The sequence below is a fragment of the Corvus brachyrhynchos genome, unplaced genomic scaffold, assembly GCF_000691975.1.
Source record: "Corvus brachyrhynchos isolate BGI_N302 unplaced genomic scaffold, ASM69197v1 scaffold115, whole genome shotgun sequence".
Lineage (NCBI taxonomy): Eukaryota > Metazoa > Chordata > Aves > Passeriformes > Corvidae > Corvus > Corvus brachyrhynchos.
Genome location: NW_008239553.1, coordinates 6,708,915 through 6,730,452, shown reverse-complemented (window position 1 = coordinate 6,730,452; position 21,538 = coordinate 6,708,915). Strand labels below are relative to the sequence as shown.

The window sequence follows — 21,538 nt, the reverse complement described above, 5'->3', positions numbered from 1 at the left end:
CTCTCTGAATTGTTCTAATTTGGCTTTGCCTGATTTCAGCAGGCAGAGGCTAACTGCTATAATGGGTTTCAACTGAGATGTTACCATAGCATCCTGGGGCTTTTACAATCTATTTAGAAGTCCAAAGGTTTGAAAAGAGTGCTTGAAAGTTTCTGAACTCTGGCAGGTTGCCAAAATGTAATTACACAAAAGACAAAGCCTTATGAAAGCTGCTCTGTTCAGAGAAGCAGCACCTGAGTGCTAGAATTCCCAGCACAGCCATTTTCGAGAGCTGGGGCTGTTTTATCACAGTCTTCTCCCAAAACCTTTCTCTTCCTCTCATGTGTATGGGCCAAACCACAAGCATAGCCTGAGCATGCTGCAAGATGCAGCCCTCTCAGCATGTTGGAGGAGACTGTTCTGGGGTTTGGCTGCTCTGGTGCACGTGAAGAAAAGGAGTGAGAAAGCATCCTGAAGCCCCTACTGTAAGAATTTCTTTAGATCTCCCCATCAAGTGAGAACCTTGCTTTATTCTTCTCTCGTCTTTCTCCAGGATTTTCTCACAAGTGAATGGAAAAAGCTGTTTTGTTAACAGAGTAACCAGTTGCCTAACAATTCTTGTGTGAAATATGAGTGCTCACAGTAAACTGGTGTTAACTAATGAACATTCAATTCAATTTGTAGTCTTGGTTTCAGCAAGACAAATAAAATCACATCATTAGTAACTGTTGTTACTCTTCTAATTTGCCTACTCTACTGGTAATGTAGAGGACTGAGGCAATCATTAGGTTTGCAATAGGAGGCTTGGAGACAAGCAGAGTTGTTGAAAGCTTCCTTCTGGAAGGAATCTCTTGCAGATGGCTGCATTTTAAATGCCTAAAAGGGGAAAAAGAGAAGTTAACCAGAGAAGTGAAAAAATATTTTCCCTGCTTCTGGGTTTGCAAACCCATTTATAAATGATTGAGGATAAAGTAATAACTTGTTGAGGTACCCTGGTTTTTTCCTAAGTCTTTTTTCTTCAAATGTGCTGAAAAGCTCTCGCCACTTAACCTTGTTAACAGTATGAGCTGTTCAGTGAGAGGAGGACAGATAGCAGGAAGACTGAGCAATCCTAAAGGAAGAATCTCAGCATCTGTTAAACTTGCTGAGAATGATTGAGCTTAATGGTTAAGTTTGTATCTTTATTGTTGGTATCTTGCTTAAGCCATTCCTCTGAGTGCAGCTTGTTTCATTTTTGTGTTCAAAAAGAATTGGAAAAGACATCTGTTCACATGTATATAAAAATCGTAGGCAAGGTGTTGGTCATAGGCCCTACCTGCTGTTGGGATACTTGTAACAACTTTGGGTTGTCATAATTTCTCTTTCTTCCAGAAATGTTTACCTGTAAGATTACCACATCTATGGTAGCTTCACCTCTGGGCAGCTGTTAAAGAAAAGGTGGCCAAGTTATTTTGGTACTGCCCATCTACCCATGATAAAGGAGTTTCAACATATATCGTTTATTCAAAATATATAGTGTTCCTGTCCCTTGTAGTGATCTTGACCGTGCCTGAGAACAGATCTGTTGATTTGTATTGGGCTGCTTGCTGGATAGCTCCATCATGGGCTGGCTCCTTTGAGCTGAACTTCTACTACTTGTAAAAAGGAATTTATAAAGTAGGGTGTCTGAAATGTAGCATCTTAACTGGGATAAAATTCTGACTCCCAGGCTTGTAATCTTGAGCTTTTGGGGGAAAATCCTTCAATTGTGTAGTTAAACAAAATCCTCCTTTACTCAGCTAGCTGGGGGCACTTGGCTGTCAGCACATCCAGGTGTGCTGATGTTCCAGCATATCCACCCACTCTGTTAACAGAGTAAGCAACAAATGATATCATACCCTTCTGCCTGGTAGGTTTAGAGCCATCCCATGCTGAAAGTGCAAGTGACTTTTGCTTATTAGAAATAAGGAGTAATGTAGTAGGGCTGTCTGCTGTGAATTAATAGTATGGTAGCTTCATGTCTGGACCTTTGCATTTCAATTGTGCCAGGATCTGCTTCCAAAATTTGCATGTTCTGTAGATGCTCTGAGCAGCATAATTTGGTACATTTAATTATATCATTGTGCCTTCATTTTCTTCCTCTTCCAAAATGTCTCCCTTATGTGTGTTATCTTTCTGAAAGCTGCCTTCTTCTATTACACCAAGTTTCTTCTTTTTCATCTGTATCCTTTTTTCCATCAGTCTGTCAAATCATCAGCAAATCAATGCAGATCAGAAATTAAAGAAGTCATACAGGCTGTGGTTTGGGATGAGAAGATCTGAAATTCCATTTCCAGCTTTGTCACAGGCATCTTGTGGGACTTTTTGCAAGTGACTTTACCTTACTCTGAACTTGTTCACTCTATGGCAGTGAGCGACAGCACTTTGTAATGAATACTCTTTACTTGCAATGACAGTCATGTAATTCTGGCACATTTTGATCTGGCACATGATTTATTTATTTACTTTAATCTCTTGGGACAATGGTTGTGCTTTACTTTGCATGAAAGTTTCATAAATATGAAATACTGTATTTGTCCATGATATTTACAGAAAGAATATTCCTAATTCCAGGATTTAAGTGTCATAAGTGATTCTTAATTATAAGGAGATTGTACTTATTTTATTTGAGTTACATTTCCTTCTGGGTAGGGGGGCTATAAACTGTGTTCTGTACTACCTTTCAAAACATGACAACAAATTCTGTTTGTTTGCTGTTTGAGAACCAGGACATTAAAAATGAGAAATTGTGATTCCTTTTTTAAAAATTGAATGGCTTCTCTACACACACACACGGCCCCAGTTGTTACATGACTTTTTAAATTTTTTGCTCAACTCTGTCTGGTATAATTCTCTTTCAAATGTGAGACCCTTTTCTGTACTATGAAGGATAAAGTGATTTAAAGTCTTTCTATTTAAAGAGGTGATTTAAAATTCCAAACTGAGAGGGTTCACATTGACCACTGGATTTTGTCTGTTTTGGGGATGGTACCTATGGAGAGGATCTGCTGTGATGAAAGTAAACTTGTATCTTTTCATTAATTCTCTCCTATGAGGGAGAGCTAAGCTGCTGTCCCAAGTGAATGTTTTAATGATCTCTCTGGAGTGTTTCAAAGCTTTGTCCCACTTGCATGATGCTGAGCAAAATGCACAAAATCTATCTTTGAGGCAACCCTGTCATTATACCTTTTGGTATATAATGTTTGTATTTGCATTTCTTTTGTTCTTGTATGTTGAGCTTTACCATGCCCAAAGGAGAATTTCTTGCTCTTCAGAGAAACCTTTGTAAGACAAATGTTTGCTGTAATAAGTTGGCCTAAAGTGCTTGCAACTCATATTTTAGGAATTTATACTGAAATACAAAAATGTGAGTGTTGATTTGATGATCCATCATAATGACCAGCTACTCTTTTCAAAATGCATTAGTGCAAATTGTTTAGTGATGTGTCAATCAGCTTTTTATCACAACTGCAGTAAATTTTATACATCCAATAGTCAAGTTTCAGTAACCTAGAAATGATATCTTGAGGCTTCTCTTAAAGAGGATGTTTTTTTTGTGGCTTTGAAGAAAACTAATGCAAATGGCAGTGAAGTTCAAATGGTACTAAAAGAAAGGGCATCTTCTGGTCAGATAAACAACAGTTACTCTTGGTGAACCATTTTCCAGTGGATTGTTTTCAAATAAGTGGCTCTTGGACACTCCTTCCTGGGATTCTTTAGAATGAATTTTACTTTCACAAACCTCTAATTCCTATAATTAAATTTCAATGTGTGGTTTTTGCAAACAGTCTTCTCTCTAGAGAACAGATGGGTATAAACTTTGGAGATTTGGTTTCACAAAATGTAATGGCCAGTGGTTTTCCTGCTACTGTTCTAGTTGTTCCCAGAACATTCGCGTTGGTTCAGTTTTCTAACGTTCGTGTTTTGACTTTATGTCCACAGTTTCAACAGCGTGCAGCAAGGAACACACATCTTGTTCCGCGAGTTCAGCTTTGTTCAAGCCACCCCTCATAACAGGGCATCTTTTCTTCGGACCTTCTGGAGGTGTTTCCGAACAGTGGGGAAAAATGGAGGCAAGTATTCCAGCATCTGCTGCTGTCCTTTTACCTGAAAATCATTAGCTAGGCTATTAATGCACTACAAATAGTGACCCTTCACGTTGTGTTCTAATATTCTAAAGTTTTTAATGGCGAGACAACATCACATTTCCCTGTGGAATGGTTAAAAAATGCTCCCAGAATATAGTAGTGTAGAAGCACCTTCTTACAGTGCTACTTCTGTTACAGAACAGCCTGTCATGCAACAATAGATCAGAGGGAGGACATTGTAGGCCTGTGCGTTGAGATGGATAGGGAAAAAAGTGCTGGAGGTTGGTGGATGGGACCCAGAGAAGGTTAGAATATCAGATGTAGAGCATGAGGGAAGGGGGTGCTGAGATTCTCAGCCAGTTGAGCTCCTGGGTGGCTTCATTGGAGCCTGCAGGAGGTTGGGTTCATAGCCATGTGTGGCGGTGAATGCTGCCACATGAGCTGTGCCTGACTTGTCCTGGAATAGCTCCTAAATGATGCTGCACAATCCTGATGGCTGTGGAAGAGGGACCACTGACAACTGTGTGACCTCTTCCCCACCCCTACCCACAAGGAAAAAGCTCCAATGCCAAAATAAATACTCAGCACTGTGCTGTCACGTCTAGCTATTCTTATATTGCACTTGGTATATTAGGTATTACAGAATTGGCCAGAGTTCAAAATAAACTCCTGTAACTACATGCAACTAAAATTATGTTTTGTTTTAGTTTTTAATTTAGTATTTTAAGCAAATACACTGAAAGTTGCTGTACAAACGTGAATATTGGTGGGGTTTTTTTTACTATAAGCCTCATTTTTTTTCAGGCTATTCAGCCTCATTTCTTTTTACAGGAAAGACTAGAACCATCTCTTAACTATAGGTAAAACCTTGCCTACTGGCTAAGCTTTGCAACACTTCTACTTTTGATGAACAGAGTTGCAAGACTGTGAATAAAGACTTCTTTGATATGCCATCTAGATCTTTGGCAATTAAACAACCACAGTGAAACATGACAAAATCTGTAGTAAGCTACTGAAGTAAGTGACTATGCTGTCTGTAACACCTTCTTCCCTGTGACAGGTACTTTGTTATAAGTAATTTACTTTAGTTCAGGAATAATATTTTAAAGATTTCAGGTAAATTATATGATGTGTATGCAGTAAGGACATATCTGATTTGAGATCAGGTCATAGTCAAGAAAAATAAAATGTAGACTTCTAGAACATATTTCTATAGGGGAGTTAGAGGTAATAGTGAAGAAGTCATCCACCAGAACTGCAGCTGTTAGTGGTAAATGTTATTGAAAAATTGAGAAGAAGCTCTCTGATGGAAAATATCCACTGCAGAACTTTCAGTGCAAGGTTTCATCAGGCTTCATTTACCCAGCATCGACCTCAGCCAGATGAAGGGCACCTGGATTTCTTGAAAAGAACAGAAAAGTTTTAGCTTGGTAATATCTCCTTTCTCTTTGACTTTTAGTAGTTTTATGTGAGTATGGAAGAGGCTGTGGAAGAAGGAGTAACCACCAAGGTACTTTGAAGAGAAAGGGTAATAAGCACAGGAACAAAAGCTCAGGTGGATGTTGCTATGCTCTGGCTGTGGCCTAAAAAGAGTTCAGTGTATATTTTTCTAACTTTGAAGTCCAGTAGCTATACTTTTTAGTCTGCATCAATATTACATGTTTAACTCTATATTTATGCATTTACATACATTTTCTTTTTACACCAACTAGAGACAGAAATGCATCACTTTAGTTAAATTACTATCAACATTTTCATCCGCTTAGTCCAATTTCTCTGGTTCTCTAGCCATAATTATGGACTAGAACCTTGATATTTTTCATTTCAGTTTTACTTGCTATGGAAGTTTTTTTGCTATACCTGTGTGTAGGGGAACTCATAGCATTCATGGCCACTTAAGAATTAAACTCATTTAGCAAGAAGCCGAACCTGTGCAATGTGGTGGGTGAAATATGGTCATTAGCACACTCAGGCATGGACTAGACCTAGATTTTTTTCTTTGGCTGTGTTTGCATGGGAAACCTATGCTGGAGCAGACTCCTGGCAGGAGCCGTGGAGAGAGGAGCCCATGCTGGAGCAGCTTTGCTGGCAGGACTTGTGACTCCATGGGGAACCCAAGCTGGAGCAGTGCATTCCTGAAAGACTGCACCCCATGGAAGGGACCTGCTCTCAGCAGTTTGTGATGAGCTGCAGCCCTTGGGAGGGTATCATGCTGCAGAAGTTTGTGGAGGACTGTCTCCCATGGGTGGAATGCCATACTGGAGCTGGCAAAGAGAGCAAGGAGATAGAAATGGCAGAGACAATGTGTGACTAACTGACTGCAGCCCCATTCCTGGTCTCCCTGTATCACTTGGGGGTGGGAAGGTGGTAAAGGAATCAGGAGTGAGGTTGAGCCTGGAAAGACGGGAGGGCTGGGTGGAAGGTTTAAGATTTGGTTTTATTTCTTACTATCCTACTCTGATTTCGTTGGTAATAAATTCAATTTAATTTCCCCAAGTCGAGTCTGTTTTGCCTGTGATGGTAACTGGTGAGTGATCTCTCCCTGTCCTACTCTTGCCCTGTGAGCATTTAGTTATATTTTGTCTTGATCATCATGTTGAGGAGGGGGAGTGACAGAGCAGCTTTGGTGGGCACCTGGTGTCCAGCCAGGGTCAAACCAGCACAAGGAGGTAGGTTAAGTTATAGGGTCCTGGTAAGAAATTCTGCTTATGGTTATATACTATGCAACAGAGCATGGGACAAACAACCTGCTTTTTCTGAAATTAGTAGCAATATAGTTTGGGCTAATATGGAAATACTGCTTTTGAGACCTGAACTGGAATTCCTGCATTTGATGCCCTGTGTCAGGTGTATGGAGTGTTACTCATCAAATGGCTGGTTTTTGTCAATGGAATTTCTGTGTGCAGAAAGGATGAAAATATACCCTTTGTTTTCTACAACAAGATTCTGCTCTGCCCCAGTTTTCTCTCCTGGGTTTGTTTCTGGGCAGGGATTGCTCCATTCTTTGTCACTGATTTATGTCTTTAATCTTTTGCCTTCCTTTGTCAGAAGTATTACATTCACTAACTTCCCTGTCTTCTAGGATGTTCTTGGTTTTATTTATTCCTTTGTCATAAAAGTATTTACTGCTGTTTCCCCCTCTCTCATTTACTTTAAATTTCATTCCAGATTTGAATTTCATGTTTTAGGAGTGAGTGCTTCTTCTTAATTTTCTCCATCTGTGGAGGGTATCCCTGATAACCTACATAAATGCCAACCCTATGAGGATATAGGTCCACCTAATAAATAACTTACATCATAGCTTGTACCCTGGCTGGAGGGAAGCAAGGGAGAATATAAAAGATGTACAATGATGCAATTTCCAAGCTTATACAAACTCACAAAACCCCAAACGAACAAAACATCCATCTTTCCACTTCTGAGTGTTTAACTGGGATTTTAGAAAAGTAGACAAAATCTCACAAATGAGTGAAGTGATTGCTTAATCTGTCTGCTAGTTGTTCCTCCTTGAAGCAGGGAAATTTACTGCTTTGTCTGTCAGTCTTGAAATGACCATGCCTTGACTTGGAATGTGCATGTCATTCACCCAAGCAGATGCATCTAGCCATGAGTTCTCAAATGGCCAATAAGAGAGAAATCTGTCTGAACACAAGCAGTGCTTAAATGTAACAATCTGTGTATGTGCAGAACCATGTATACAGTAATTGAAATGCACTAACATTACTGTTTCTCTTGGGAAATTGCTGTAGATGTTACTTGTCTAGTTAATTCCTTATCCTTTTGAATTACTGGGAAATAGCTCTTCATGGAGAAATATAGCAGATTTTATGTTATTTTTCCATGTTAGCTCTGCTACTTGATGGGTTCTGGTTACATTGACCTTTACAAGTCCCTTAGTTTGGAGACTAGATTTATTTTTTTCTTTTGTCTCTGGATAGCAAGGAAAAATTACTAACTTCAATAAATGTGATGATAACACTTCAAAAAGTAAAGAAAAGTTTGTTGTTTGGGGGTTTTTGTTTCCTTGCTTGTTTATTTTTTCTTAAGAGGATTTCTTTTTGGTAATATGCTGGCTCCATTTTACAGGATTTCCAGTGGTTTTAGAAGCTTAGTAAGATGCAGAGTTCTACTTTCAAGTATGCATGAGCATATCTGGGATTCCATGCATTGGAAATGTGATACCAGGACTAGAAGGAAACAGATGAATGTGATCCAGTGTCAAGAAACTGAGGTTTCTTTGTGAAAAAAAACTTCCTAGAATTTCTTATTACAGAATCATAGAATATTAGGTGGAAGGGACCCATCAGGATCACTGAATCCAGTTCCTGGCCCTGCACAGGACAATCCCAAGACTCACACCATGTGCCTGAGAGCGTTTTTCAGATGCTTCTTGAAGTCTTGTCAGGTTTGTGCTGTGACCACTTCCCTGGGGAGCCTGTTCCAGTGCCCAACCACCCTCTGGGGGAAGAGCCCGTTTCCTAATATCCAACCTAAACCTCCCCTGGCTCAGCTTCATGCTGTTTCCTTGAGTCGTGTCCCTCGTCACGAGAGAGAGAAGAGATCAGTGCCTGCACCTCCACTTCCCCTTGTGAGGATGCTGAAGACCACCATGAGCTTTCCCCTCAGTCTCTTCTCCAGGCTGAACAGAGCACATGACCTCAGCCACTCCTCATATGGCTTTCTCTCCAGACCCTTCACCATCCTTGTAGCTCTCCTTTGGATGAGCTCTAACAGCTTAATATCTTTTTTATATTTGTGGCACCCAAAGCTGCACCCAGGACTGCAGGTGAGGCTGCCCCAGCGCAGAGCAGAGCGGGACAATCCCCTCCCTTGCCCGGCTGGTGATGCTGTGCCTGATGCCCCCCCCAGGACACGCTTGGCCCTCCTGGCTGCCAGGGCACTGCTGACTCATAATCCACTTTCTGTCAACCAGGACCCCCATGTCCCTTTCCTGTGGCTCTGCTCTCCAGCCTCTTGTTCCCCAGTCTGTCCACAAATCCAGGGTTGCCCCATCGCAGGTGCAGAATCCAGCACTTTCCCTTGTTAAACTTCAAATGGTTGGTGAATGCCCAGCCCTCTGATTTGTTGGGGTCTATCTGCAGGGCCTCCCTGCCTTTGAGAAAGCTGTCAGCTCCTCCCAATTTAGTGTCATTGACAAACTTACTTAGTATTCATTTGAGTCCCACATCCAGGTCATTTATGAAGATGTTGAAGAGAACTGGGCCAAAGATGGAGCCCTTTGGAGCCCCACTAGTGAGAGGTCACCAGTCTGTTACCCCAGTTGCTATAACCCTTTGTGCCCTCCTTTTAACTTGTACCAATGATACACAACACTCACAGAGGTGGTTAGAGGACAGCTAGTGTTTGTTGAAGCATAATGATCAGTTAGCAACAGATTTCTCCCGGAGGAAGGCAGAATGGCCAGAAGTCTTGTTTTCCCTCTGCTTATGCTTAAATTGACCTCTTGGAATCTATCTGACCTGCTCTTTTGAATTGTCTGTTCCTCAGGACTCTTTAATTAAAACTGTGCTTTCTCAGTTTAAACGGCCCCTGCAGAGTTCTGCTGTGAAGCCTCATAAGGTCAACATATGCCTCTCCCAACCCCCATGGCTTTCATGTCTTGTTGGTTCTCTGCTTTTAATTAAAAAGATTTTTCCTTAAATGCTTTCCAGCCAATTAGAGAAATTTTGCACTGAGGAACTTGTTCCAGGCCTGATGCATTGAGAAGTGAACAGAAAGCTCAGTCAGAACCATTGGCACTTCTTGTCTAGAGCTCCAGCTTTCTTTGGTGCTTTTCAACAGCTTTTCCCTTTTTTCTTTCTTTGCACTTCCCCCCCCCCCAATTTAGAACTGCTTCCAGCAAAAATAGCTGTTGTTTGATACCTTAGATATAGCACTGAAATGTAAAACTGCTGCAGAAAGTATGTTAGACTTTATTGCTTGAGAATCCTTTTTGCAGACACTTGCCTCCCCTTCAGACAAAACATACAGTTACTGTTCATATTGAAATAAAATCTTATAAAATGACCATGTTTCTTTCACATTCATCACATGGTGTGATGGCTACCTCTTTGCTTCTGCACACCTGAATTAGGAAATTGGAAGCCTAGCTGTCTCTGGAGCTTGTGGAAAGGGAGGTTTACCATAACCAAACATACAAGCTATGTCATGAAATAAGAAGAGTGGTAAGCCTCTATGACTAGCTCTACTTGAGTTTGCCAGGAAGGCTAGATTCCTTACAAAAATGAAAGAAATATCTTATCTATGTAATTCATGTAATCTGGAGATTGAGAAGAGCTAAATGGACCACTCTTCTTCCAGCTCATTTTTGAAAGATGCTATTTTAATGCATTTTTGCTGACAAGATTACTTTCCTGAGGTTACAAAATCCCTTCCTTTGCTAGTGTCATTCTAATGCTTCTAAATGTTATTCTTTATATTCAATTACTCTGCCTTTTTTTACTCCCTCCCTTGTAAGCTTTACACTATCTCCATTTTTAGCTTCGCCAATCTCTGCTAAGTGGGATGTTTAGAACAGTATGGTGACAATCACAGTAAATATCAGAATCTTTTTTCCTTTCTTTTTTGTTATTAAAACCAAATCAGATTTTATACCATGTTATTATAGGAAATCTTTTATGAATCAGTGAGATCTCATAGTATGTTCTAAAGATAAGTAAGCTGTGAATTTAATGCAGTGTTTTCTGGAAACTCATTCTGCAGTGAAATAGCCTTGGCTGAAATGATTGATCTCCAACCTTACTCACGTCATAGTTCCTTCACCCTACAGTTACAGCTGTTGCTATTTATGATTTATCAATGTAGCTCTGCCTGGAAGCACTGATGACTCTGGAGTATCAGGACAAAGGATTTCTGAAGCTGGGGAGAAATAAGTGGAGGATTACATTTTAGAGATGGTGAGATATATCTACAAGCATTGTAAGTTAAAACATTTGCATTACGTAGATCTAAAATGCATTGCAGGAATCATTTGTAGAAGTGGGTCAGTGATGGAGTCTTCAGTTAGTCTCTCCCTGAATTCAGTTCACACCATTCTGTCAAGACAGTTTGTGAAATTAAATGTAGTACATTGAAAATCCTCCTTGTCTAATCTGGTTTGGGGTTTATTTTTTGCCCCAGTATTGTATTTCCTTTTCAACTGTCTCTGAGCACACACCAGCTCTTCTTAATATTCAAATGTTTGTTTTCAATTTCATATTCCAGATGTGTATCTCTCTAGATTTTTTTTTTTTGAAAACCAATAAACTTTTCTGTTTGTTTTCTAATGTTTTTTGGCTATTTTGTGTCTTTTGACAGTTCTTCACTGGTTGTGTCATTAAATTAAATTAATATGTTCTTTAGTTTTTGTCCCAGTTGAGCAAAACTTTTAAATAAGCAATTTAAATGTAACATTGTTGCATTCTGCTAAGCAATTATCCAAAATTCAACTGGTAATTATTATTACTATTTGTTTTGCAGTCTTCTGGCAAGTTTCCCATCCCTATGACAGCATTCTTATTCAAACCAACTGAAATAGATTTTTTTAATTAAGATTTTTTTTAGGTTCCAATATAGTCTTGAAGAGTTCATATTCCAAGTTGTGGGGAAGTTCCCTGGAACAAAACTAGTTCTAGATTGTGTGATCTGGCCTGGGATTCTCAATGCGTCATGTTTCTTATATTAAATAAACTTGGTCTATCTCTTCTCTCATTTGTGACATGTCTTGAAAGATGATCTGCACACTTCATATGCATAAGTGATCATCCAGAAGAACGTCTATGAAGCCGTAGTTTCATTAATTTCTATGTTTTATGATATTATTGACCTATTCTTCAGCAGCAGAGATGCTGAAAAAGAGAGGTAGAGAAAGTAGATGAAAATCTTGTTTTATCTCAGTTCCTTATACTGTGACTTCCTGCAAAGAGGTTTTACGAGAAGAGTCTCTGTGAAGCCCACATCTGCTTTCATCCCAATGTTGGCTCTTAGTCTCCCCTGAGAAGTCAAAGTGCCTAAACTGAGGAAAGCATTATCTTCATCCCTTCTCAGTGAACCCTAAAGCATACTTCTCTCCTTGCTGTTGGCTTCAAGTGTGTGTCTGTGCTGTGTTTGTATAGACAACCTAAGCTCAGGCTTTGTATTTCCATATGGTACAATTCAGCACTTTCTCAAGATACCAGCTTGGGACCTGGAAGTTGCAGAGCTATATTGCTCTGACAGCAGCCTGAGCCTGGTTGATCTGTCTCAGCAGATCAGCTGACATACAGGGGGTGTTGTTACGGTGTGTCTGCGCTCATTTCTGTGGAATAAACTCTGGCATCCCTGTGTTGAGCTGCTGTGAGCAGTGTAGATGCAATCTGAGGAGGAAGACTGTGAAGGAGGAATGTGTGTTCAGCATGAACAGAAGAGTAAGGACTCTCCTTTACATATATGCAATTAAGTCTTTAACATAGCCTTGGTACTGGGAGTTATCATCTTAAGTGAAGAGATAACTACCTTTTTAAGTTATTGTTGTCCAGCTGCACAGAAAATCTCTGAACAAATAATTTTTGTGTCTTTATCATCCACGGTTCTTCTTCAGCTTTTCTCTCTGATGGTCTTGTTATTTATAGTTTCCATCACTGGAAATTCACTTCCTAGCTTTCCTAAATTAACCCCATTGATTTATATAGTGTGCATCTGACTCTACAATATATGTCTCTTACTGGGTTGAGCAGACCTGAACTATATCTAGAAGTTTTTTTCTCTTTGTTCATTGGGAATTTGCACAACTACAATCTCTAACCCCCTGTTCTTCCTCCTCTTCTATTAGTTATACTCACAAAACTTGACATTCAGTTATTTTGATAAAATAAGTTTGGGAGTGCCATTTATTTCTTTAGAGTAACTGATTTTTCCCTGTGGTGTTAAAAGGACTGACTGAATTTCTGTTTCTGTAACTATATTGCTGAACTCTTCCAGTAAGCCTTTTCTTTTAGGCAAGATAATTGATTCCTGGAAACTTAAAACCTTTCATGAAGTCCCTACTTCCCACTTTGTTTTGAGGCCTTAGTTCCATTCAGTATGTCCATGTTTGATTGAAAATGTGATGTTGAATTAGTTTAGCTAAACAATAGAGCCATGCTTAGGTATAGAAATTTTTGCATCCTTTTAAAGTTGCCATACCTGAGTAAACATCTGTAAGTCTGGTTTAAATCAGTATGATCATGTATAAAGTTGTTGTTTATGATGAAAATGATTGTTGGCTTATACTTTGTTATGCCTCTTTCAAGGATCCTAGATGAGTATCAGTAGAAGTGATCTGCATGCATGATTAGTACTTTGATATGCTACTGCTACTCTGTGAAATGGGGATAAGGTATTACTATGGAAAACCTGTAATCTGCAAATGAGTTATGAAATGTAGTCTTTAATATTTATAAGTTAAGCTTGAGCAGTTTTGAATTTGTCACAGGACGTGATTGTGGTAATGTACAGTCTGTGATACCTTCCTTCATAAGCTGATCTGAGAGTGATTTGCATTCTGTGCTCCTGCTAAGCATGAATCTCATAACTTCTGTTGAAAAAGTGGACCTTTCTGTATCTTGAATGAAAAGACACTTTAATATCGATCTCTTCTTGACCCATTTTTCTCTTTAGAGCCATATCCCATAGGATTCTTCCAAGGAGATCTCTGAAGTCATTAAAATCTGCTCTCCTGAAATCCAGGGTTGTGGTCCTAATTGGCAGGTAGATACATTTCTGAAACTTCTGTGAAATGGTTTTTCAGGTATAAAGAAAAAGACTTGGAAATGCTTTGGGCACAGGAAAAGCTTCCACAGAAGTTCACGCTTTCCTAGACTGCAAAGTCAGTTAGCCAAAACCCAAAAATCCATAGGATAAAAGCTTTGCTAATTCTAGTGCACAGAGATATTTGTCAAATCTTGTCTTCTCTGAGGTTTTCCTGCATTAAGGTTCAGACCCAGAAGCAGTCAAAATTTACATCAGCTAATTTAATGAATTTGTGCAGATTCTCCAGCAGAACTTGGGTAATATTTGTAATGCAGTAACCTGGTATTTCTCAACAGAAGAAGCCATAGCATTAAGGGAGGCTGGAGAGTACATGGAGTACGCAATAAACCTAAAGGAAACTGAACATCTGAAAAGAGGTTGGTTTTTTCTGTTTGGAAGTGCAAGTATGTGAGGTTGCAAAGTGTTACTAGTGTTTGTTTTCACAGAGGGAGGAGAGATGTCAGGAAAGGCAATATTGTCCTGAGTGGAATTGCAACTCTTCCCCTTCAGTTCCTTTGTGTTGTAGGACAAACTCACTGTGAGCTATAGTCATCCCCTTCTCTTGTCAGCTCTTTACCTGCCCATTTTTTATTATTTATCTCTGTTTTGATCATCTGTTTGTCAAATATTTGTTTCCTTCCAGCTGTCGTATATGCTTATCTGTTACTAATTTTCTCTGTACTCTTTCTGCTGGAGTTAAGGTATTGGATATTCAAAGTGCTCCTCTACTCTTCAGTCAAATTTCCCTTATATAATTACCAGAATAACTTACGCATTATCTGAAAAGAAGTCAAGCTGTCAGTGCTTTTGGCATGAAGCTGTCTCTGCATCACTATCTGATGTCAGAAACAAAGCTTTTTCTTTATTTCCTCTTTCTCATCCCCATTCCCCATGCTGCTATTAGGTAGTTCTGCATTCTGCTGGCAGAGGCAGAGGGATAGCTGTACTGTGAAAAGTTACAATGCAAAGCAAATGCTAGTTAACATGATTAGGATACCAAGCAGTTAATATTGAAACTTATTCCTGAAAGAATTTAAATTTTTCTGTCTACTTTGACTGGAAACTTCTTTTATCAAATAACTTTGATTTGAAGTTTGAAATAACTGAACAAGTGTAATTGTCCTTAAGGTGCTGAGAAGTGTTTCATGGTTTTCTTCTGTGATGGACAGGACCTCAAATGTGATGTCTTAATTTCAGAATGATGATTATTGATAACTTGAGCAGGTACTTTTCTGTACCTGCTCTCTAAGGATCTCCAGGTATTTTACAGACATTAGGGAATGAAGCTTCCCAAAAATTCTTGACAATACTATTTTCGCTTCAGAGTTCCAGAAAGTGAGACAGGGATATGAAGTAATTAGCTGAAATTCACAGTCAGAGTTCAAGATGTTTGGCCTTTTGATATATTACTTAAATTTTATATACTAAAGTTGTATTTTTTACAGATACAGGATTGTTTTACCATGAAACAAGTAGGAAAACACACATGTGTTAGCATAAAGCAGCACCATCTAGATAAATTGTTTGTAAGAATCTGTCATCTTTTTTTCTTTTTAAAAAGTTTTGAGAGTACTCATTGTCTTACTCAGAATAGTAGATCACTGTGCATGAGCTGTGTGGGATGATGTAGGCTGCATTTGTAGTTGTTTCCAAGTTTGATGTTACAAACCCCCTTTGCTACATGCATTTCTCAACGGCGTCTTTAGAGCAAGATAGAAATCAGTTTAGTTAACATATGTCATCAAGTTAATCATCTTTGTTGTAGAACCACATGCTCAGTAGTATTTTCCTGACAATTCTTCGCTCTTCAGGAGAGGAAGGTTATTTCATGTGTGTGCAGTACTAATGTGTACTGTGTCTGAAAGTGCCTTAGCTCGTAAGCAGTCTGGTGCTTAGCTGGTAACTGTATCACTTAGAAAGGCAACCTTGATCTACAGAAGTTTCTGGCTTCTAAAGTAAAATTGGCAAGAGATTTTCCCTTTTGAAGGAGCTCAAAATAGAAGCTACTTTTATGCTGAAGTATATTCTTTATTCATGTTCCCTCATTGTAAATTCAGACTATTTCCCTTTTATATAGAGGTTGCAGTCTTTTGTTGTTTTTGCTTAGCTTCAAAGTACCAACGAGTAGAATCTTGTTCAAGCATGTTGTTCTTCAAGGGACCACCTTATAAAATAGCAGACTGTTCTTTCCCCTTGGGTCCAGTCTGCTAGGCAAGTTGCATGCAATGTCTAGTGAAAGATTTCTTAAACACATCTTTTCTGTGAAGGGCCATCTTCTGAGGTCTTTCATTTAAAGAGTAAAACTGTGAAGCTTAGAACCTGATCTGGCTATGTCATGTCTTGCTGTTTATCTGGAAAAACAGGCTTAAAAGGTGAACTCCGGGTCTCAAACCCAGCGAAGTGGGATTTTGGCATTTGCTCTGAAGAGGCTGCTCCATGGGAAAGTTGAATATGTACATGGTGTAGCTAAAGCCAAAACTAAAGAATACCTGCTGGAGCTTGTCTGTTGTTGCAGGTTGTGTCCGTCATGCCTTGTCCTGTGAGTATACAAATTTGATGCCCAAACTCAAAATCTGATGCACTTCTTTGGTAGTCAGCAGACAGTGCCTGATCCATGGGGTAGTTTTGAAAAGTTAGATGGGCTTCTGGTCACTATCTTTCTGCTGTTGTTTACGCTAGGAGTTTAGGTAGAACAGCCTTTTCATTGGGCTATAAGTTTGGTGCTTGAAGAGACACAACTTAAACATTACATTTCTCTCTGCATTTCAAATGTTTTCTGTTTTCCAGATTAGTACATCAAACCCTTAACAAAATGTGTCTTTCTAGTGATGCTGTGTTAATTTGTTCTGGCACTCACTATTCTGTAAAGTTCATCAATAAACCTTTTAAGAAAGTTTTTTATTTCATGATGCTTTTCTTCCCTTATAAATCTTCCCCAGCTTTTGTATCTAAAGTATCCCCTAAGCAAAGCAAAGGGAAGTGAATACCATATTAAATCTTATTAGATTAGAGGAGTTAAGAAATGAATCAATGATCACTGAAATAAACTTTGTAATCTCTTGAAGTATTTCCTTTGAACCTCAGCTAAGATATCTTGCAGAACTAAAATTAAAGAAAAAAATCTAGTAAAATGTTCTTTATTTGTTTCTTGGTAAGTAAACACTGCTAGCTTTAGCAGATTGTGGTGGGTTGACCCTAACTGGATGCCAGGTGCCCAGCAAGGCTGCTTCCTCACTTCCCCTCCTCAGCTGGAGAATCAAGAGGAAAATATAACTAAAGGCTTGCAGGTCAAGATGAGGATGGGGAGAAATCACTCACCAGTTACTGTCATGGGCAAAACTGACACGACTTGTGGAAATTAATTGAATTTATTACTGATGAAATCAAGAGTAGGATAAAGAGAAAAACAGATCTTAAAAACACCTTCCAGCCAGCCCTCCCTTCTTCCTAGGCTCAACCTCACTCTGGATTTTTGTACCTCCTTGCCCCACCAGAGCTACAGAGGTATTTCTGCTCTGGTGTCTGGAGCACCTCCTGCCCCTCCTTGTGTGTGCTAAGGTGTGTGCTAACTAACCTTTGTGTCTGCAAAGGTGTTTCTCTCACATAGTCTCACTTCCCTCTCCAGCTGCAGCTCTGAAGTTTGGGGTTTGGGTTTTTTTACTGCTTCTTAAATGTGTTATCCCAGAGGCACTACCGCCATCACCAATGGGCTCAGCCTTGGCCAGTGGTGGGTTGATCTTGATTCTGGCTGGCATTGGCTCTGTCAGACCTGGGGGTGAAGCTTCTGAAAACTCCTCACACAAACCATCCCTGCAGCTTCACCCACTACCAAAACCTTGCCACACAAACCCAATACACAGATGCAGCAAATAAACAGAGTTACTAAGGGAAGCAGTTTTTAAAGAAGTAATACAGCTACTGAAAATTTTGTTTGTTATTTCTTTTGGCTCTCCCTGTTAGAAGAATATATCTGCAACATCTCTATACACACACAGAGCCCAGAGTTTTGTTTTACAAGGTCTTACGCTGATTTAAAATAAATTAGATTAGTTCTTCAATTAGATTCACAATATTTTGTGTACTCAGAATATTATTTCTGATAATAGACATGTTTTGGGTGCTTGTTAAGGTAATTTCTAATTAAACAGCTGATACTGAATAGGGTAGTATTCAGTATTATAAATGTTATAAATATTTTTTTCTTGATGCCAAGTAGAAGATGTCAGCATTTTCCTCTGTTCTCTGCTGTCCTTGTACTTAGTTTGCTGGAGCAAATATGGGATAAGCAAAGAAATTCAAACTGGCAGCTCCTGAATCCTAAGCCTGTTAATCCATATCTTTGGCAAATCCCTTAATCTCACTGTACCTTCATTTTTCTATTTATAACCTGGAGTTCCACCTGTTGGATTGAATTAAGTAATCTTTGGACATACAAGTTTTGGCTGGATGGGTAGAACTAAGAGTATTTAGCTATCTGTATAGATCAAATTTGACAGAATCAAAGCCTTAATGAACTTGCACTTTTTTGTTCATGATAAACAGTTAATTTTAGACAGATGCAGCTTCTTTCCATTAAAATAATTTAACTCTTTTCTGAATACAGAAAAAAGAATAAAACATTATAAGCATTTGAAATTTAAAAGCTTTAACATAAAAAAGCCTTTAATATCAGTTGTTCTTCTCTTTTTTCCTCCCCCCCTTCCCCAGTTTAGACTCAAAGTTTTTTCCTATGGGAATTTTCCTGCTTTTTAACAGTTATTTGGATGATATTAAAATCAGTTTTGGAGGAAGGGAGGAAAGGCTTTATGGTTGATAGAACTGGATTTCAAGAGTTATATCTATTCATGTGAAAACTAACCAAACCTGCAGAGAGTAAATGTGAAAGTGGCGGCTCTGTTTGTTGTGGTTTGGTGCAGAGGATTGTCACACACAATGTACACAATCACCTTAAAATCATTCGGACCTGGAACAGTTTCAGCAGAGTGTGAGATGTAGCATTCATCTTAGCCTGATTGTTAACATTTGCTCATTTGCCTTTTCTTACTCACTTTGCATTTGCTAAACATTTAATAAAAATTAGGTCAAATACATCCGATACTTAATTTGTGGATATTTGTATTATTCTAATTGGTACAAACTGAACATATTAAAAATGTAAAACTCAGATTAGGAAAGTGTCATCATACAAGCCAATCTGTCTTAATTACCTTTTATTTTTGTGAGCATTTATTTTGTAACAGAGATACAGGTAGAGAAGAATTTTACTTTTTTCTCACTTATGACTACTCTGCAGGGCAGAGACCTCACTATTATGACAGTTTTAAAGAATGGCTCTAAGGTATTTTTAGAAGAAGCTTAAGTGAGTGTTAAGTTAATCTAATATTTTAAGCAGCCTCGAAACACTGGATATTTGCTTGCTACTAAGTTAACTCTTCTTAGAAAATTATTTATTTGTCTTGTAAGTTCTTCTACAGGCAGCGTGGCAAAAGGAATTTACGTAACTCCTAAAGTTACACAGTAGTGTTCATTTTGAAACTGGAGCGTGGTAGTAACTGACTGTAGAAGAGCCTGAATCCTTAGAGAGTTAACTGTGTCATCAAACATATTCCTTACAACCTAGGAATGTGATTGTTCAAGTTTTCTTATTTTCAGACTATAGTAGCTTTTTGAGGAAATAAATCCAGAATTAAATAGATTGTATCTCTGCAGAAAAGATGATGTAAAGAAAATATCAATAGAGTTTTCTTCAAAATACTGCAGTTTTAAGTTATTGAGGTATCCAGAAGTGACTTTTCTGCTCTTTAGAAACTTTGTTCAGATCACTTTGAACTTAAAATGGTTTCAAGGTAAATACGGATTTGACAGATATTGTTATCCTTGAGCCTTAAAGAAAAAATAGCATTTTATTTGTCTTCTTTGATGATTTTGAGGAGAAACAAAACCAAATAATCAAAAGTGACCACACTGAGAAAGAATTGTTAGTGAAAACCTCTCACAGAACATACCTTCAATTAAGCCTCTGAGACTGGCTCCCATCTGCTGTAATTGGAAGTGCAATGCAGAACTTCTCGGGACTTTAATGCAGTCAGAGCAGCATGTAGGCTGCTAATTTTTCTGCACAATAATTTATTTTCCCTTTGCTAACTGGGGAATTCTCCAGATATACTCAGTACAATGTTGTTCTATCATTTCACTATTTGTACTGAATTTTTTTAAAGCTTATTTTTAACTCAGATCACTTTTATAAATAGTTTTCTCTGAAATCTTGACATTGGATTAGTCTAAGTGGGATGAATTGGGTGACTTTTCACAGAATTCAGTTTTGGCTTTAAGTGAACTACTTGAAATTCTACTACAGTTAATATCTTTGAAAGTTGTTGCAGAATTTGTTCTCCCATTTTTGCATGTGTCACTATATAATTTTTTTCCAGTCACGTTAAGGTACAGGTGAGAACCTGAAGGGATACTGTGTTCTGCAGTTTTAGCCTGGTCTGGATGCCACTTCTACAAAATATCCTTTGGTTGTCTTCTACAGTCTTAGCATGTGACTTCCGTGCCTGAGAGCCAGAAGACATCTAGGGATCACTAAAACGTTGTGATGGTTCAATTGCTTTGTGCACACACATTGTTGCAGGTTTTAGAGTCACTGAATAGATGTATTCTGATAAAACTACTGCATGCAATCCCCTTGCTTCCAAGTAGCATCAAGTGATTTGGAAAGGGCCAATAGCACCATGACAGGAGCTTGCGAGACAACAAAAGAAAGGCAAATTATTTCACTGGTTTTGAAGGAGTTTCAAAGTTCTAAAGTATTTTAAATTTTTGCTTGTTGAAAGGTCCCAATTCCACAATGTTTTACCTCAGTCACAGGTGTGTTTGAAGAAGCTGCCCAGTAACTACACTGTGTAGGCTTTGTCTAACATGGAAGTGAAGGTGTTGTAGTAGAAATGTTTCTAGGGAGTGGGACGAAGCATAGTGTGTTGCATTATTTGTTAATGCAGCCATTTTTTATTAGAAGTGCATAGGCAGGTTAGGGCACAGAGGAGCACCTGTTTCCTGGCTTTCTCTGGCCACTGAGTATCAAACAACTTTTTGTTGATGAAACAGCAGAGTATCTGTGTGCGAGTTCAAACGTCTGAGTAACTGGCAGCTGGGTTTTCTCCATGTAAAATTGCAAGCATTCTTCTCATATCATACTATCCTCCCTCTCGCTGCCTTCAGTCCCGCCTTGAAATCTTCTATTTTGAGGGCAGAGTCTGCCAAAGACGCATTGGCAAGAAAAGTAAATTCTCCCTCTGAAGAGCTCATGTCACTCATTAGCATGTGAGAAGGGTGATTGTAAATAAACAACAAGTTATTTTAAGTTCTGTGTAGTATTAATTCTAATAATGTATACAAGGACATACAGCTGACTGGATAAGGTAGAGATACCTTTATTGTTTAGAAAGAACTGATCCCTGCTCCCAGTTAAGTGCTTGGCACTTTATCCCAGAAGCCTTATTGTAACGAGAACAACTGACACTATCTTTATGTTAGCATTACCTCTAGTGTCCTTGTTTTTTTTCAGTTCTTACCTTATCTTTTTTTCAGATCTAACCAGGTGAAAGAGGACCAAGAAAGTACGTGTGTGTATCCTATAGAGTTGTCCAGTATTCAGTTAAGTGCTATTGCCAGTAATGCATGTT

General features: G+C 38.8%; 1 protein-coding gene across 2 annotated transcripts in view; it reads left to right on the top strand.

The window, feature by feature from the left end:
* CUNH11orf49 (chromosome unknown C11orf49 homolog) overlaps positions 1 to 21,538 on the top strand; it is a 71,792-nt gene that overhangs the window by 11,645 nt on the left and 38,609 nt on the right. Inside the window, exon 2 of one of the 2 annotated variants that reach the window (XM_017742195.1) lies at positions 3,940 to 4,070. The exons of the other annotated variant lie outside the window; for it this stretch is intronic. Within the exon in view, the coding sequence (XP_017597684.1) occupies positions 3,940 to 4,070 (131 nt within the window). The remainder of the gene's footprint in view (positions 1 to 3,939; positions 4,071 to 21,538) is intronic. 2 annotated transcript variants of the gene reach the window in all.